Source organism: Saccostrea cucullata, unplaced genomic scaffold (assembly GCF_032062105.1).
Source record: "Saccostrea cucullata isolate Sc308-1 unplaced genomic scaffold, CSIRO_AGI_Scuc_v1 ctg422, whole genome shotgun sequence".
NCBI classification, from domain to species: domain Eukaryota; kingdom Metazoa; phylum Mollusca; class Bivalvia; order Ostreida; family Ostreidae; genus Saccostrea; species Saccostrea cuccullata.
In genome coordinates this window covers 92101-110936 of record NW_026929454.1, presented here as the reverse complement: position 1 = coordinate 110936, position 18836 = coordinate 92101, and the positions used below count along the sequence as shown (strand labels likewise).

Below are 18836 nucleotides of genomic sequence, written 5' to 3'. Positions count from 1 at the left end.
TGCCCTTGTGCCTTTAATATAGTTTTAATTAAATGTCATTCAAGGAAAAAGGTTCATTAGATTGTTTTTTATATCAGATATCAACATTGATTCCCAATAACATGTCGATTCAAACATGAAATAAACGTAGTCTGCAGCATCTGTTTTTTTTTTATTTGGAGGGTTTAGTTACTACAAATAACAAGGGCAAATTATGAACCAAATTGTATGATAAATGAGATTACTTCAGCTTTTTTTATCCTCAACTGAATATGTATGTAATAATGAAAGAATGTGGGCTATTGACAGATAAGTTTATGTTCCAGGGATGTCAATACAGTTGTTTGACTCTTTCATTTAAAAAATTCAATCGTCGTTATAGGGCATGATAGGCAATAAAAATCTATCAATTGGTCTATATCTGTATAATACCAATTGTAAGGTATTAGTTTTATACTAATTATTTTGTACTATAGTATAAGAGATCACGAAAATGTAACCGGCTAACAGTAACTTTCTGGGAGTCGGTGTTTTTGCCCTGTTTACGGATTTGTTTTATAGAGTGTATACTGTATATATATTTTGTTTGTCACAACCATTGTTCATTTCCAAACCTTTATGAAGCCCCCCCCCCTTTCAGTGATATATTTTGAATGTAAATTGATGATTTCTATGAATTATGCCCCCTTCTATCTGGATATGGCAAAAAAGGCGTAGAAAATGTATAATGTAATTTGCTTATGCAATTCAAAAATAGGCTATATTCCTTATCAATGTGAGAAAGTTAAAAATGAATGAAGAGGTACATTTTCTGTTCTTTTTCGTAATTTTAATTTTTTATATAGAAACACAAATTGTATTCTTATATTTCAAAGAGAGCTGTTGCCATACAAATCAATTGATAAAAAATAGAGATTTTTTTCCTACAGAGTGAAGCCATAAATTTTATCGATGCTGAAAAATTCTTTTCTTGTTTTAAAATATTTTCTTATATTCTAAAAGATAAAATAAAATGTCATTGATAGAAATAAGCTAAAATATAATGGATGAGGACATTCATTCCATATAGTCATGCTAATATTATTTTCTAAAAAAAAATTGGAAGGTTTTTTATGAATTCACTTCGTTTATCAATCATAATTGTGACGCTAATATCGTGAACAATCACATTTAGAAGAAATTAGTGCCATGTACATGATTACATGTGTAAGTGTATTAGATGAAATATATGGAGATGATGAACAGTATTCAAGATCTTTCAATAAAACATTTGGTCACCAATAATATAATATTCAGATAATGCAACAAAAAGTAAATGATTACAAATTTATGAAATATTTTTTTACGATACTTTGTTAAATACTATACCATATACAATCATGGCTGCCTTAACGTTTTTGATACGAGTAAAAGATGCTTCATACTTTTAGCTATTTAAGATTTTTATCTTGTATGATACCAAAACAGCTATGGGCTAGCCATCCTTGTCACACCTTTTTCTATAGCTAGATATCCATATTTCTATGCTTTCTTTTTATAATTAGACAACGCCAAAGACGAATGCAAGGGGATAATTTAAAAAAGAAATAATTTTTGGAACATCAGGTATATATTTAATATATAGATTATGAAATTTTTTGAAATTATGAAAATATATTAGTTAATAAAAGAATATGAAGTTATAATGTATATGACAAGTTAGTTTTCAGTTTCCGTTAGCTTTCTGTTAGTTTTCAGTTTTAGTCAATGTCTTTATTAAAACAACCGCATACATGTATGAAACATATGTGTTAGACACTGTAGCATCTTTTATTTGTAGTTAACAGGAAAATAAAGAAACAACTTAATGTTAATTTGAATGTTTTTGCTTGATTTAGTGCTGTTGTTATATCGAAATGTTGTAGCAAAGCTCACAAACTTTTCATATGCTTTAATAATTTAACTGAATTCTTTTTATAGCAATGAAAAAGAGAAATTATTTTTAGACTAGTAAATGTATCGATAACATGAGTTTAATTGAATTATTTTTAATATCATATCTGAGTGTATTTTATTTGTTTGTATGGACTCATTTTGTTCCTCCCTTAGTCCGATGTGCCATTGCATGTGCATGACATTATATAGAAACGTTACGACTCATTCATATACTGTTATTGATTTACAAATGACAATTAAATTTAACTGATGAGTTCCTCGCCTGATTCCTTAGACAGTCATTGCAAATAATTAACATAAGGAAGTCTTAAATTTCATTTGACGAATTCATTAACACACCGAATTTGAACTCGTGCATTTAAAGCTTTATTTTTTAAATTCTATTCTTTGTCTAAACTTTCATTTCATTTTCTAGACCAACTAAAAGTTATCGTGTCAGTAAGATTTTACAATTTATCTATTTTGAAAATTTTTCCACTCTTATACTCGAGAAAAAAATGTTCCCAGTTGTAAGTTGGTTTCGAATTTTGTTGGCATGAGTACAATAAACAATTAGTTTAATTCATAAAATGCTTTGAATATGTTTTAACAAGTGTACTTTTATCGACAATTTTGGTCATTGTACTGCCAAATCCTGTTAATTCGTATGTCTGTGTTCCAGATATGAATGGAGATGTTAATAAAAATGAATGATTTTAAAAGAATGATTATAAAACTCTTGAAAATAGTCAAGAAATCATTTTTATGTTACATTGTACATAATTTTGTAAAGCAAAAAAAAAAAATATTCGATTTTAGTGATATATTCATGTGTATTCAGAGGTTGGCTGTTAAATCAATCGGCCATCGTTTTAAAAGTGTTTTAATGAATCTGTTGACGAATGAGATCAAACATTGAATGGTTAATATTTTAAATGATATCCATTAGAGGTACCAGCTTGGGTAGTTCTGAATATTTATTTCATAAAGTTGGTGTCTCCCACGTGGCGCAGTGGTTAGAGCGTCTGCTCTGGAGTCGCGAGGTAAGGAATTGATCCGTAAGTCGCAGTTCGAATCCTACTGTGGGACGTGGAGACCGGTCCTTCGGATGAGACCGTATAAACCGAGTTTTCATGTCGCAGTAGGTGCTGACAGCAAAAAGATCCCTCACTGCTCAATGGCCCTGAGTGCCGAGTGTAGGTCAAAATTTGCAGCTCTTTACCGGCAAGTGGTGTCGTGAGTGAAAAATTCTCGAGAAGGAGCGTTAAACAATATACAATCAGTAAATCAACGATCGATCATCGATTAAAAACTTGATAACTTTGCCTGTATTGATGACTCTGTCTACTTGAGAATAACCCAGTGTACCTTTTGGGATCGTCAAGTACATGTACTTTTTAAAATGTTACGCAAGGGAGGCTCTCCGATGGTCCCGAAAACATTGCGACGACCTGTTATGCCATAAGAATAATAAATGATATTCATTTTACTCGTTTATCTATTGTATTATTTACAGGCGTCAATCATAATAGATCTGCTGAAAGTAAAAAACAGTTGAAATCATCTTCTGATATACAAAATAGCCAAACAGAGAGACTAATTTCATCAAAATTTGTTAATGTATAGGAATATTTATGATAGAGATAATAAAAGAATTAGAACAAGATTCTTTCCTGGTGCTTATTGTTCCAACGATGCTAAGTAAGTGTCCAAAATGCTAATTTGTTTGTTATCAAATACAAAGTCTGAGAGTTGTTTAAAAGTCTTATGTAAAAGCAAATTCTGACCCAACTGTCTATTTTTTCAAATGTAATAATATAGTGTATATTATATATATACATGTATCTGTTTAAAGTTCTGCTACCAGGTATATTCTTTCTTTAAAAAAAAAAAAAAAAAAAAAAAAAAAAAACCTCTCAAAACCTTGCAATTCTTCAAGCTCAATTTTGTTTTGTGACATCCAATATAAATTTCATAGATATTAGTATATATATAGTTCGTAGCCTCCTTTTTCTTGTCTTCAATGAAACATATGGAGATAACGAACAGTATTCAAGATGAAAAGTCCATAAAACAAAACAAAACAGGAGCAGAGCAAACAGGGACCTTCAAAACATCAGAGGTGAGATCAGGTGCCATGGAGGAGTGAGCATCCCCTGACGACCGGTCACACCCGCCGTGTGCTCCTTGTCATGATCGGGAAATAACGGGAAAATCCGACGTCAATTCAGTGTATAAATAATGGACTAACAACAAGTATGAAAAACGTCAGTCAGCATTTGACTCAATGATAAATTGTGTTTGCTGACAAGGTCATAGTATCGACCACAGAACTTGCAAAATGATTACTTTAAACGAAAAGTGTATTCCATTTTAGAAATATAAATCCATAAGTTCACTGCCGCAAGAAGTTTCAACCCTCTCCACTACAAGAAGCAAATAAAAAAAAAAGAAAGAAAAGAAAAAAAAAATCTTAATAGTAATGAACAGTTTCTTAACCCTAACTCCAACGCACTAGCCACTATTAAAAGTTGCAGAAAGTATCTGATATTTACTAGGTTGTACCTAAAAAGTGTGCCTTTGTTTATATTTGTACCCCTGGATGTACCAGTAGTTGACAGAATTTTGTTTCACAAGCATCAAGTTTGGTCATTGTCCTTTTCCGAATAGACTTACTAGTATGTTTTTGTACTTCCTAGACAATGGGGTGTTACTCGTTGAAGTAGAATCTGGTTTTAAGGACAGACGAGACGTTCATTAATAATAGATAAATTTTTCTAAGAGTTTGTCATTGAAGTGTTGCTACTTAAACATGTTTACTCACAAAAAATTGAAGTACCTTACCAGGCATTTCTGCAAGATACCAGGGGTAGTTTTTCTTATATAATCCTTTGGGGAAGAAAAATAATTTTCCAATTTCAAATATTTAAGTGTTTGGATTTTTTTTAAAAAGTCTAGAAACTGGTTTAAAATTCAGAATATTATGAAAATTTTGAATATTTTTCCTACATTACGAAGATATACAAAACAGATTTTGAGGAACGAGACGTTCCTTAACATTGTTGAATGTTAAATTGTAGGTAAGACCGATTCCTTATTAATCGTCAACCCCAAATTTGGGAATCACACCAATTTCGGATACAAAATATTCATGAACACATCTAAAAAGCAACCATCACCCCTACTCTATCCACCACATTTTTAATTAATCAAGCTATTTTGAATTTGTTTTATGGATCGTTCTTTATGCATCACTTTTGTTTCAAGTGAAGTATGAAGTTGAATTTTACAGCATTATAACATCTGTATGTTTTAACGATATTGTTACTGGGAGACCACTGTTTTGTAATCATTTATTGAACTGCATTTCTGGTCAAGCTTTCTTTGATTATGGTATGTGTCCCATCCAAATTCTTTCGTTTTCTTTCGTGCTCTTTTTTTATGGTTTACATTTTTCGTCATTTAAATAAATGGTAAGATTTGTTTTACACTTAAGATGTTTTCTCTTATGAATTTTAGAAACGAGAGCTGATTTGTTACCTTGGACCACCAGTAAGATTTTAACAGAAACATTATTAGAAGCTTAATTAAAAGTGAACGAGAAGATCAGTATGTCATCCGATCTACTCATGTTACATTTTAATTACTGTCATGATAGTATATAAAGAGGGGCAGTTGATGTATGTAACTGTATTGTGGATTAAGAAACAGAAAAATTGAAATCTAACTACAAACATGCAAGTATTCACTGCAAATTTATGATATCTTATAATTTTAATTTTTGACATATTGCTTTGAATAAAATGTTATTTTTACTTTTAATGTCTTTGAATTGTACAACTTTGTTCAAAACGACACTCCTTGTTGTGTGCATAATTTTTGTAGTGTATGCAGAGGAACGCCCACAAGACTTTCTCGAGAAATACAAAAAGTACAATACAGTGTGTCAAGGAATGGGTTATAGAACAACTAATTGCACAGCAGGAGAAAAAGGTATAATTTCATCAAAAGATGTGTTGGTCTTCCTGTGTGAAATGTCAGATATAGAATTACGTAAAATTTTTGATTTCCTTCAAGCTAGGTTACATGGATTCTCTGATCATGTTAAATTACTGTTCAAAATGTGAAATACTCGTATAAAAAATTTTTACATTATCAAAGTCAAAACCTTTCAGGGAATATCTTTTACATACTACTTTTCATTGTTTCTGTTGAATCTACAGTTAAGCATTTGTCGTTTATTTTAAACAGGAATCATAGCTTTTCAGTCACAATTATCGAAACTTAAGGTTAACCTTACCAACTATGCTGTTGTTGTATTTGGAAAGGCAACTCTAAACCATGGAAATGCCTGTGATGCTATAACAGGTAAATTCACAGCACCTGAAGATGGTGCCTACTCATTCACGTGGACCATTCTAACACACTAGCTGGGAAGATGTTTAACACAGATATTGTTCTTAACAGTAATATAATTGGCTACAATCATGCGGATGGCGTCTCAGGCAGTTCGAGTTACTCTTCCGGATCTTCGACAGCTATAATAAAAATGAAGAAAAATGATAAAGTCTGGATTAGAACACATGGTGGAGATGGGCAATACGCTGTCGTAAGCTGGTCATCGTTTTCCGGATTTAGATTGTAACGGAAACATTGAGGAAAAATAAAATTATCTTAAATTTTAAAATATCTTATGATTTCAATACTTTCAAAAGACATGAATGAAAAGAAAAAAGAGATATAGATAATATTTGATAATATGTAAATTGATCATCTTAATATCTTTGTAGCAAAATACAATTGATTATATCTCTAAAAATTCTTAAACATGTTTAGAACTCTTCAAATTTCAAAAAAGAATGCAAGCAATTTTCTTTGGAAACCATCAACAAAAATTTTTAATAGTGTTTGTTTGACTCTCCTGATTCAGGGTAAAAAAAATCGGTAGGTAGGTGGGAAAATTTTTGTCCTAAATATAATCAGTTTAAGAAAATCCAGGAATAAAAATAAAAATAAAATCATCCTTACATGATGAATAAAATCGTTTAAAGTGAGACAATTTTTAGCCTTTCAAAAGTGGCCAAAGATTATTTACATAAAAAACAAACAATGCCTCGCTGGACTCTCCCTGACTTGTTATTTCCATTAAATGAAAAATTAAGACCTTAAAACGACCATCTTAAAAAAAGTTCTAAAAATAGATAAAAGCTCCAAATCTATATTTTACAATAAATTTTCAATCTAATTATGAATTCTTCAAAATTATTTTTTTAACATTTTAAATCCCAGTCAACAAAGGTGCATTCGATCCATCATCCTGTATTGGATATCTAGTTTTTGTAAAAATCCTTACAAACAGAGATACATTACATAGTCGAGCAAATGCTCATTTTAATCTATCCTTACACCTTACAAAAATATTAGCTGTTGGTAAAAAGAGAGTTCAGAGGCACTATGCTGCAGAATATTCTGGAGCCTGTGTAAATCAGATGTGAATTCTCAAAATCTCAAAATTCAGTAACACCAAAGCGACCGACTTTTTCGGACTAAAATTTATCAAATATCTAATCGATAAGAGTCTTTACTTTCCAGCATATGCAGCTCATGATCGCTGTTTCTTTCGAAAATAAACCCGTCCATATACAGAAGAAGAGCGTTAAAGGGTTCAATGATAAACCGAGGAATGATATCCAATATTATTCCAAACCAAATCAAGTTGCGTATGTGGACGTTGTGGGGTTAGTGGTGGAAAGGCACACCCTATACAAGTACACGTAAAATTTAGGAAATATTAAATTTGTGTCAACCCTCGTATGCTACAAATCTCATGTTAACTATAAGTATTGCAATTTTTTTTTCATACCCCCTCCCCGCTCCTGCCGAACACACACCACAAAGTCCCTCACAATCAAAGCACTGGTCATCCTGAACCTGTCCCTTTCGTTCATGTACTTGAATTAAAATCCATCATTTGTTTATAATTTTTCATTGAAACAATCAATGAACAGTTTTCAAGATCAAAATCCCAAAAAACAAAGCAAAATAAGAGCAGAGCAAACACAGACCTCCAAAACATCATAGGTGGGATCAGGTGCCATAAAGGAGTGAGCAAAACCTGCCGACCGGTCACACCCGCTACATATATATGCTTCTTGTCATGATCGGGAAATCACGGAAAAATCCGTCGTCAATTCAGTGTATAAATAATAAACTAATGATTAGTTTGAAAACGTCAGTCAGCATATGACTCAATGATAAAATGTTTTGCTGACAAGGTCATTGTATCGATCATAGAATGAATTTGCAAACAAGAATAACCAGACACCTTAGCAGTTTTGACTAGTATATAAAAGAGAAAAAATGGTTCCGTTTGTCACTCTTTTTCAAAAAAGACAATAATGACAATAATATACATTTATATTACACCGTACCTCTCAACCAAAATAATTGCAAGAGCATTTTTTAACCAAAGACATAAAGATTTGACGACACGTTTTTAAAAGATGTTTGTGTTTTGTATCTCTGTGTAATATGACTTACTTGACTGTGTAACATACAATAAATTAACCATAATCATCATTATCCTGTGTTATCTTTACTGATTCTAAAGTGAATAAAAACAATTGTGATATTGGCAATTTTAGTGATTCTCTATGAAAGGTATGGAGATAACGAATAGTATCCAAATCAAAAGTCCATAAAACAATACAAAATAGGAGCGGAGCAAACACGGACCTCCGAAACATCAGAGGTGGGATCAGATGCCATGGAGGAATGAGCTTCCCCTGCCGACCGGTCACACCCGTGTGCTCCTTGTCATGATCGGGAAATAACGGGAAAATCCGTTGCCAATTCAGTGCACAAATAATGGATTAATAATTAGTATGAAAAACGTCAGTCAGCATACCGTAAATCTGGCAATTTTTACGTCGCTTTAGTTTTGCAAATTTAGGTCAAAAAGCTGTTGATTAATTTTTACGTTTCAAAATTTTGCGAATTGCCATTGGCGCTACAAATAAAAAGCACTTAAGAGTTTCATATCAGTTTATGTTTAATTTACATTAGTTAGTACAATTGGAATTCCACCAATATACTTGCAACGTTGCAAAAAAATTGCTGAACCGCTCCCAAACAATTTCGAAGATTACAAAAGGATATGCACTGAAAATACTTCTAAATTAATTTATCAAACCTTTTTCAGGTTGTGTATGCCTTTTAACCTAAAATATAATCCAAAATAAAGACAGGAATTCAACTAATTTTCTCAACGTTTTCTCTCACCTAAAATTTACACGCCATGTTCTCTAGTAAATGCAATGAGTACGAGTTATCGCCCGTGTTTATTGAAGACAGTTAAATAAAATACCTGGTCTCTCTTTCTTGGCAAAATACTTAAATATGGACGCACTGTCTCAGTGCCTGTCAAACCATCGGAGGATATTGCCTATAATGAGGGGGTAATTAGCTTGTAGTATAAACAGGTTTCTTAAAATGACCAGTGCTTACGGACACCTGTTCACAGAGTTAAAAATAGACTCAATGAAGAATTGTATTTGCTGACAAGGTCATTGTATCGACCATAGAACTTACAAAATGATGACTTTAAACGAAATTGTTGATATTCTTGTTTCATCAACTTGCTTGTCAATAATTTACCCCGTTTTAGAAATTGTTCGCACGTAGAGCATACGCTTGCGTATCGAATCAACTGAGATATAAATACACCGTATGCAGGTAATGAAGGTATATTGCTGCATAAGTAAGGGAAGTTGACGATAGAAAAGTAAAAGTCATCACATTTATCATATAGCTTGGTTGTTAGATTACCATTAACGTCTTTTTCAAGTAAAACATCCAAATATGAAATAGATGTGTCAGAATCTATGGTATCCTTTATCTCAAGCTCACCAGGATATATCGTATCGACGTATATGATATTTTAGGAAATACCATCCTCTAGCAACTTGCAAAGCCTTATAAGGTACATCAATTTCCTGTGAGGAAGCTTGTTAAAGAGAAAAGTTATCAAGTCTAATACTTCCTTCACGACGTTATCGCCTTTGGAAAGAAATGAATATTTTAAATTAAATGTATATACTTTTAAGGGCCATGAAACATAGTCTTAGATTAACATTATCATCTTTTTGTACAAAACAAAGATTTTAATTTTTAAAATTTTAGATACACACATATATATGGAAACTACTTGTATGAATGCAATTGTAAATTTTGACAAAAAATATGGTCGGTAGATGAAAGAAAAATGCACAATTATGTTAAAAACTCAATTACTGGTCATAAGGTTTAGACTACACCTTTCGAAGGAAGAGTTATTTCGTACTCCAGTATTTATAAGCGAGAAACATTTTATTTTTATTATTATTATTTTTTTTTTTACAAATTGTGCTCATTGTTGCATAGTGTAAGATAATATATATATTCATTTGGTCAAATTTTCGTGGTTTTAGGGATAAAATCTGGTTCGAGGGGTTCGAGGGCTGAAGATGCATTGCATACTTAGTAGCAATATGTCTGAAAAATCAAATTTCGTGGTTTAGGGTGGACTTAAATTATGTTTACTTTCATCCCCCACGAAAATAAATGATTTCACAGTCAGACAATTCATTGAATTCTCTCTCTCTCTCTCTCTGCATATGTAAAACAAAAAGCATTTTAAAGAACAAAAAAGAAGAGTTCATTGAAGAAAGATTTTTGTGTGAGATATTTTTTTATTTCCTTTCACATGATATTTATATCAGCATGAATTGGCATGAATGATAAAGAGTTAATTTTCAAAAAAAAAAGAAAAAAAAAACAAAAAAAAAAACTAATTAGTCTTAATCAATCAAAACACACAAAAGGGGCACTAATTAAAATTCTGAAGTCAATGCCAATGGCATATCTATAAAAAGCACGTGAATATTATTTCCTTGACAAAACAACATGATATTTATCATTTTTCTTTGCATATCAGGATGTTTTACTGTAAATGCAAAAATAATGAAGCTGGGTGATGTTGTTCAAGGTAAGAATTAGTCCATAATGGAATTTTAAGCAGTAATACATAAGTTTTTTTTAGTCTTTACACCTTTTTGTGAAAAAAATGCATTTAGTCTAAGAATAATTAGCGTTCTAACATGCCATGTATGGTCTGTGTAACAATTAACAATTCTAATATAATTTGTTGGTTTAGAATTTTAGTCAATTATATTATATTTCTAAATTGCAAGAACTTAACCTAAAATTAAATATTTTAGTTAAAAAAATATCTTGTTTCAAACTTCCATACACATTTGAAAACTTTAATTTTTCAGTATTTTGATTTAAATATTCAATGTTAAAATTTCTGAAAATGATCTTCTTTAGAACTCTTTTTTTAAATCACTTATTTTCTAAGCCATCTTATGTTCATAGGCTTAACAATGTAAAATCATGTACTTTTTTGTCTTTTAACCTTTTAACGTTTGCTTCAAATAGGTAAATTTCACCTTTAAATAATCAAATTTTAGAATAACATTTTGTACATTTTGAGCTTTAGAAATCTTCTTGAAATATCCTTAAAACTACCAAACGCAAACAATTCTAAATTCAATTTCTCAAGCCTGATTTCTTTTTTATAAAGACGGCCGATATAAATTGATATCTTATAAAGTTTAAATAACTGGAAAAGATTCTCATGGAAGGAAAGTACCGCTAATCAATTCGTTCGAAGCCGATGTGATATTCTCATCTTTTATTTTAAAGGCACAAGGACTATTTAATTTCCCTAAAATGTTTCAATGAAGTTTGCCTCAAAGAAATTTCTCATATGGCCCCCAAAACCCGTGTAGCTGCAAAATGGTCTACAAAACGGGTGCACTGACGAATCCTGGATTTTGTAAGCTACATACTTTGAGGACAAAGTTTTGTAATTCCCCTCTTAAATCTATCTATGGAGTGTTCCATGAGATGATCTTCATCATGTACAGTTCCAACTTTAAAACAAAAAAGAAGGCGAATAAGCGCGAAAAGTGTTATATGCGAAACGAAGCCCTCCGAATCGTTTGAATATCGATGGTTGAAAATCTAGCAGAATATATAAACAATGCTCCATACTTTTTCCCGTTCTCTTAATTTGAAAATTAGAAAGAAAACAAAGATACAATCACTAGTTGAAACAACGCAGATGTGTAAAAAAAAAACATTCAGATATTCCTACTTGACTACATCAGAGATAAAGGTTACGTTTTATTAGGCAAGATGACGTAATCTTGGGACACAAGTTTTCTTAATATTGGTATTTGATCATATTTGCAAGTTTCTTTTCATGTTTAGGAGTTTGATAACATCTCTAGATATTACTTGAGCACTTCTTGGCCTCAGATACTCTATTTTCTTTATTCAATAGTTAATAATAGTTTACATGAAAGGGGACTGATTAGTATATTAATTATGGGCATTAAGGACGTGCACTTTTTACTAGAGCTCTTTCAAGAGCGTTAGCACCTACGTTTGTGCATATTTCTGGAATACGCGTTCTTGGGTTCACGGTCGGGCATTCTGGAAAAACAAATTTCACGGTCTATGTAAAAAATACTGTAGACAGACTGTACGATAACGATTTCGTTGTGTAATTGAATAAAACTGGCCTTCGTTGTTTGATTCTGAAGTCTGTTTATTTAATGTGTACCTTGAAATCACTAATTTTCGTGGAAGTTGAATTTGCGTTGATTTCGAGGTATGGGGAGACCCATGAATTCAATACCGCCACGAACTGTAAAATTTTATATGCAGTATTACTCAACACCACCATCAAATTCCCACATATCAATTAAAATTATGTGTGGTATGTGTTCGAAAAGTTTTCTTCTGAAGTCACGTGGTTATTTAGGGTATAAATAGTAAGGCCATGCGGTAGCACGGCACTCTAAGCTTGCTCGCTAGGATTTAAAGATTGTAAGAAATATGGAGGATAGTAATACAATGGAGTGTAATGAAGTTGGGCTCTCAAACGAGGACGCCGTTTCGCTGTTTAGTACTTCACTCAACAAAGCCTTAGAAAAACAAAGTAATGTGATTGTGAGTACAATTGCAGGACTTACAGAACAACTAGGAAAAAGTAATGCCTTGAAAAGTGCAGCACACGTGCCTGAGTCCGGACAAGCATTTGAATTTAAGCATGAGGGGCATAACATTCAATTCGCGTTTAATCAAGATAGACTTTCTAAGTTGTCTGAAATTGAAGGTCTCATTCAGGAAGTTGATTTAACAAAGGCTGCAGCAGTTATTAAGGAAGAAAAGACAGCCCTACAACAGAGAAACAAAATTCTGAAAATCGCTGACCGTCACGGATGGGATACCGTGCACGAGTATCTCGATGACCCTTTGGCAGATAATACCGAAGATGCCACTAAGCTTCATTACGCTGTGGGGCGTGCTGCAAGAAAACGATCCTTCAGAGCAAAACCGTATGAAAGACGCAGAGGAAGTTTTGCGCCCAGTGACTTTTTTTGTGGCTTTAGCCAGTCGTATAATTCCTCCGAAAAATTCAACACAGGGGCTTCAAGGGTCGGAAATACAGTATTCCAGTTCCAAAGAGATCGTGGCGGATGTTTCTACTGTCGGCAAGTCGGACACATGGTCAGAGACTTCCCATACCTCAAAGGCCAGCCCATCCCCACCTTGTCAACCTCAACTACAAGCACAAGTGGAACCTCTAAGCAGTGAAAATAGTGAAGTTGAGTATATGTTTGATTTAAATGAGCAATATGAATATGAGAAAAATGTTGAGATGGTTAGTGTTAAATCCAAGCTCAAGAAAAGCATAAATTTGTGGAATGACGAGCTTAATGCTAATAGTTTTATTTTGAATATTATAAGATGTGGGTATGCTATACCTTTCAAAGAACTTCTATATAGTATTATTTTAAAAAATAACAGGTCTTCATTAAATCATGCAGAATTTGTTTGCTCAGCTATTTCTGACCTAATTAAGACTAGGTGTGTTAGAGAGATTCAAAAACCATCTTTTGTAGTTAATCCTTTGACTGTGTCTGTTAACGCGTCTGGTAAAAAACGTCTTGTTTTAGATCTCAGACATGTTAATCAGTTTATTGAGAAGCAAAAAATTAAATTCGAGGGAATTAAGGAAGCTATGTTATATGCTAGAGAAGAAAAATTCATGATAAAATTTGATTTTAAATCGGGTTACCACCATATAGATGTACATCCCGAATTTCAAAAGTATTTAGGGTTTAGTTGGGAATTTCAGGGAAAAAGGAAATATTTTGAATTCACTGTTTTGCCATTTGGGCTTTCTTCTGCAGGGCATATTTTCACAAAAGTTGTGAGGGTATTGGTAAAATGTTGGAGATCTCATAGCATTCCTATCGTAGTTTATCTCGATGATGGTTGGGTTTGCTCTGATTACAATTCTTGTATAGAAATAGCCGCGTTTCTACAGAAAACGTTAGATCACTCAGGGTTTCAGGTTAATATAGAAAAATCGCAGTTTGTTCCAGTAGACAAAATGATTTGGTTAGGATTTGTATGGAATCTGAAAGATGGCATTTTAGAAGTTCCGAATGAAAAAATTGACAGTATTCGTTCTGTTGTTGCTTCGATAGTGAATAATGTAAGTAGAGTAACTGCGCGAAATGTCGGTTCTATTGTGGGAAAGGTCATTTCATTGAAACCTACTTTAGGTAGTATTTGTCAGCTGATGACACGACACTTGAGCATGGCATTGTGTAAGAGAACTGGTTGGGATTGTGTATTGAATATGTCACGTGACTGTATTATTGAATTGCTTTTCTGGTACAAGAATATGGCCACTTTACCGAGATAAAAAATTACACGGTTCAGAAAAATACCTGCAAAAGTTTTGTTTTCGGATGCGAGCTCTTTTGCAGGAGCAGGTTTTTCTTTAGAACAAAATGAAAAGGTAGTGCATTACATGTGGAGTGATTCAGAAAAAATAAAAAGTTCTACGTGGCGAGAAATAAAAGCTATTTGTGTGATTATTGAGAGTTTGCAAAATTATCTGTCGGGTAGACTTGTCAAAGTGTATACAGATAATAAAAATGCAGTACTTATTGCATCTAAGGGTAGTATGAACTACGAGCTGCATCAGCTTGCTTTGGAAATGTTTGGTTTGTGTGTTGCGTATTCGATAAAATTAGAGTTAGAATGGATTCCTAGAACTATGAATACAGATGCAGATGACTTAAGCAAGATTTATGATTATGATGATTGGGGAGTTTCAAACAGAATTTTTAAATTTTTTAATGAAGTATGGCGAGAGTATACCTGTGATTTATTTGCAGATAGTAAGAATAGAAAAGTTAAAAAATTTTATTCTAGATTTTGGACTCCCCGGATCTTCAGGGGTTGATGCATTTGCACAAAATTGGGCTGACGATAATTGTTGGATTGTGCCCCCACCTGTTTTGATATGCAAAGTTATTACTCATATGCAAATATGTAAAGCATTTGGTACGTTAATCATTCCAAAATGGAAATCCGCTTTGTATTGGCCGATGGGAATGAAAGGAAAAATAAATTTCACGATTTTGTGCTGAAGTATTTTGAATATAAAAATCCTACAAATTTTCTCACAGCTGGTTCAGATAAAAACGGTATTTTTGCATCAGAAAAATTTCAGAGTAATGTACTGGTTTTGAAAGTAAATTTTGGAACATCCTGAAAAGTATAAAATTTGAGCACCATGTGCAGTTCAATGTACAATAAAAATTCATGCACCATGTGCAAAGTTTGTATGAACTAATTTATTAGTAAGGCACCATGTGCAAAAAATTAAGCATCATGTGCAAAAGATTTGACTAATTGTTTAAAAAACACGACAGTTTTTGGGTGATGAAATTATTATTTTGATATGCATGTATTTGGATATGACGGTGGTTTCATTTTTTTTTCCCTAGGTACGCAGTGTTTTGACAAACATTCAGGAAATGCAAATGGACAGCAGATTTTATTCAGCAGCATCAAATATTCAGCACATAATCAGGAAAGGGCAGAGTGATAGTTTAAATAAAATGTTCGACATATATTTTAAAAAGTTCAGGACCTGGTGTTCAGATCATGGTCTTTCTCATTTACCCGCGGCAGTGAGTACGGTAGCCGTATTTCTTAGCAGTCTCGTGCAACAGTCGGTATCAGAATCAGTGTTATCAGCTTATTTTTACAGTATTAAGTGGTTCCATGATTTCAATGTGTGCATTAATCCGTGTGATACAAAAATTCTGCATATGGTTATGGAAGGAGGAAAAAGAATCCTTAGTAAGCCGATTCAGAAGAAGGAACCTATTACGCCCGAAATTTTGGAGCAGATCATAAACAAATACGATGATGTCAGTCAAAAAAATGACTTATTAAGTGTAAGAGTGTGTGCTATGTTTCTGATGGGATTTGCGGGGTTTTTAAGATTTAATGAACTTGCGAATTTAAGAGTTAGAAATATTTCTTTTCATGATTTTTACATGTGTTTACATATTGAAAGCAGCAAAACTGACGTTTATAGACGAGGTAATGATGTTCTCATTGCAAGTACAGGTAATGCTACATGTCCTGTGTTTTGGGCAAAACATTATTTACAGTTAGCTGGAATATCAGGAAAACCAGACGATTTCATTTTTAGATCTGTACGTTATTTCAAATCAGCTAATTGTCACAGGCTTTGTAATATCAACAAGCCTATTTCTTACACCAGGGCACGTGAAATATTACTTGATTCTTTATCGGCCATTGGTGTGGATTCAAAGCTATTTGGTTTACATAATTTACATAATAACTCTATTTTTCAGACTCCAGCCTCGTTAAACATTAAAGAAAACTGCAAAATAAACCAGTCTTTCACAAACCTTCCTTTCTGTTTAAAAATTGCTTCGGTGCTAGCTCGCCGATCTAAGCTAAACTTGAATTAGCTATTCCAGCTTTGTTTGACTGTTGACTCTTTCTACAGAGACATAATTCATTGTAGAAAATACTGAACCTATTTCTGTTCAACGTTCAAATATAAACTGTACGGACAAAGGACCACTTGTGTTTCGAGGCGGCGATCCAACGTCTTTTTTCGGTTCATTATGTCTCCCTCCACCAGGAAAAGTAAAACAATGTGCCATTTTCAGTAAGTCCAAATAAAATCTCAAACGAAGAAAAAAAATCGAATAGATAGAAGAGACAAACATAAATCTGATTCCATCTTAGACACAACTTTTCATATACTGAAAATAGAAATATGCATATTTCCCAGTACTCAGTTTAAAACTTATAATACGACTTATTTCTCATTTTCAATATTATTTTATTCTTCTTCAAGACGCTGGTGCATTTGAAGCGTTTGTTTGCCCACAGAAAAACTATTTCAATGGGATCAACTCTGACGCGGGACAGAGAAGGGTTATTTGCTGTTCTGGTTCGTACATGTAGCTGCTAGAAGCTCCCTTTAATTGGTGTAGAAAATTGCATCTGTTACGAAGAGGTTTAATATCAAAGCATTCCCGTTTTGTCTACAGCGTATCTTGTTTTCTTTTTTAGTAATGTTTTTTTATGCAGCTTTTAATTGTATTTGCAAATGTCCCTGTCAATTACAAATTAAACAAGCTTGGATCTGCATTATTTCATTCCCTTTCTATTCTTACTTTTTAAACTTTGTTTCCTGCGTTAATACATCTCGATCAACTAAACTGCATTGCGAATACTCTTTTTTTTTTAAAAATGTTATTAGAATATGTTAAAGATTTTTTTTAGATATCTTGTTGACACATGTAGCCATTCGAAAAGTAAGATTAACAGTGTGTGAAAAATCCTTCCAATGCTGTTGTTTGCGCAAAAATTGTCATCGACTTTAGTCATTCTGTACTTGAAAAAATGACATAAAAACTACTATGTCGTACTACATTTGTTTTGAAAAATATCCTAAATATGTATCAAAGCTAAAAATGATTAGTTTCATTCTCAGCCTAAGTTTTTAATATAAAGATCAGGATTATATCTGTTTGATTTTTAAATTTACTACACTTTTTGTTATGATATTAGCATGGAACACCACGTTCAGTGAATCCTATTTCAGAAATTCTGGTTGTATTTTTATTGACTTATCATTTTTTGAAAGTATTTCTATTAATTGAACACAATTCCAAATGCGTCTCCTCTATTTATATAGTGTTTGGAGCTTCCTACAATGACAATGAATGTAAAATATGGTTCCGAACGACAGAAAATTTTGTATCACCATTTGGTCCAGGATATTTAGTTACAGGAAGAAAGCCAATTTCAAACGGGTTGGTATAGTATCTATTCTGGTTAATTATAACCCAAGTGATAAACGTTTTGATTATTGATATAAAGATTATTAAGAATTTTAAAGTTTGAATACCTGAAGTACATTTTTTTCGTTTTCAGAATGGGAGGTATTCGTGGTTTCTTCATCAGGGAATGCCCATACAGAAAAAGTCATATGTTTAACTATCCGAAAAATATCTACTATGTTTCAAAATAAAGAATCTAGAATTGTTTTCATTTGCATCATGCTGGATCTAAGTTACGTAACCTCAGCTTCGATCTTTAGTTGTGTAATGTAAGTCTGTCTGTACGTGCCTCCGTCCGACTGTTACGCTTTGGCATCTCTTATCCGAACTCATCTTATATCACTATATGAAAATTGTACGAAAGCCCAGAAGGCTCATTCGAGATTCGAGGTTCGAAATACGAAATTCGAGATTCGAAATACGAGATTCGAAATTCGAGTTTCGAGATCCAGATTAACCAATCAAAAGCGGGTTAAACATTTGATTACTCCTCTTTATTATGGTTTTACTATCAAGAAATCGTTTAATATATTTATAACAAATGAGTCATTTGATTAAATATATACATTAGAAGGAAATTTAAATAATTATTGGATTTTTTGATCAGCAAGATATACTTCAATTTATATTATGGCT

General features: G+C 32.5%; 1 protein-coding gene across 1 annotated transcript; it reads left to right on the top strand.

Moving 5' to 3' along the window:
- The first annotated feature begins 10834 nt into the window (after nt 1-10834).
- Nucleotides 10835-18550, top strand: LOC134280889 (uncharacterized). Its single transcript, XM_062763340.1, has 5 exons — nt 10835-10918; nt 16871-17017; nt 17210-17305; nt 18056-18173; nt 18295-18550. The coding sequence occupies exons 1-5, from the start codon at nt 10837-10839 to the stop codon at nt 18389-18391; spliced, it is 540 nt and encodes a 179-aa protein (XP_062619324.1). The 5' UTR covers nt 10835-10836; the 3' UTR covers nt 18392-18550.
- Nucleotides 18551-18836: the final 286 nt, after the last annotated feature.

Excerpts from the sequence above, each read along its gene's own strand:
- LOC134280889 (XM_062763340.1), top strand. The coding sequence starts at position 10,837 with ATGATATTTATCATTTTTCTTTGCATATCAGGATGTTTTACTGTAAAT. Across the intron at positions 10,919-16,870 it reads GCTGGGTGATGTTGTTCAAG|AAAATACTGAACCTATTTCT; the intron begins GTAAGAATTAGT and ends AATTCATTGTAG. Across the intron at positions 17,306-18,055 it reads AAGGGTTATTTGCTGTTCTG|TGTTTGGAGCTTCCTACAAT; the intron begins GTTCGTACATGT and ends CTATTTATATAG.